This window comes from Apaloderma vittatum, unplaced genomic scaffold, assembly GCF_000703405.1.
Source record: "Apaloderma vittatum isolate BGI_N311 unplaced genomic scaffold, ASM70340v1 Scaffold43846, whole genome shotgun sequence".
NCBI classification, from domain to species: Eukaryota; Metazoa; Chordata; class Aves; order Trogoniformes; family Trogonidae; genus Apaloderma; species Apaloderma vittatum.
In genome coordinates, this window is record NW_009720894.1 from 1 (window position 1) to 897 (window position 897).

Sequence of the window (897 nt, forward strand, 5' to 3'; positions counted from 1 at the left end):
GACGTAGCACTTGTGGACATGGTTCAGTGGTGATGGTGGTATTGGGTTGACAGATGGACTGGATGATTTTAGAGATCTTTTCCAACCTTACTGATTCTGTGATCCCGCCCAGGATCTGGAAGGCATGAACTAGAGGCCTCATTTCTAGCTACTGTAGTTTAGCATGTTACTCTGCTCTCAGTTCCTTCTCTTTTGTGTCCCTTTCCCTAGGTGCTCGCTGAGTCCAATCCTGGCCGATGGGGCTTCCTCTGGCGTTGGTTTGATGAGATCTACCTCCTCCTGGATTTGCTGCTCCAGCAGCACTATCTGTCGAGGTGCAGCGCCTCCTTTTCCGAAAACTTCTACAGCTTGAAGAGGATACCGACAGGAGACGGCAGATGGCAGCCTCTAGCCACTGCTGGCCTGCCAAAGAGGCAGCACTGCAAGTCTCTCCTCTTGCTGGTTCTTGTTCCTTACCTGAAAGGAAAGCTGGAGAAACTGGTGTCCAGCCTGAGGGAAGAGGACGAGTACTCCATCCACCCTCCGTCGTCATCCTGGAAGCGCTTTTACAGAGCCTTCCTAGCTGCCTACCCCTTTGTAAACATGACCTGGGAGGGCTGGTTCCTTATCCAGCAGCTGTGCTACATCCTGGGGAAAGCTCAGCACCATTCCCCCATGCTGCGGCTGGCTGGCGTTCGCCTTGTCAGGCTAACCGCAGAGGATATCCAGGCCCTGGAAAAGCCGTTGCCTGGGGCCACCCCAAGTCAAACAACGAGGTATGTCCGGACGTGGCTTAGCTGCTGCTTTCTGGAGGGTTCTGTGTGCGTGTCAGTTCAGAGGTAATTCTGCAAATATTGTCCTCTGAAAGTTGTTCACAATGAAGTTTACCTCTGGCAAACTGCACTTGAAAAAGGAGTT

At 52.4% G+C, this 897-nt stretch overlaps 1 protein-coding gene across 1 annotated transcript; it reads left to right on the forward strand.

The window, feature by feature from the left end:
• Window positions 1-210: 210 nt before the first annotated feature.
• Window positions 211-755, forward strand: LOC104267287 (peroxisome assembly protein 12-like; the record flags this gene model as incomplete). Its single annotated transcript, XM_009871146.1, has 1 exon — window positions 211-755. A coding segment is annotated over one exon (545 nt), but the record flags the coding sequence as incomplete, so codon positions are not given.
• Between the last annotated feature and the right edge of the window lie 142 nt (window positions 756-897).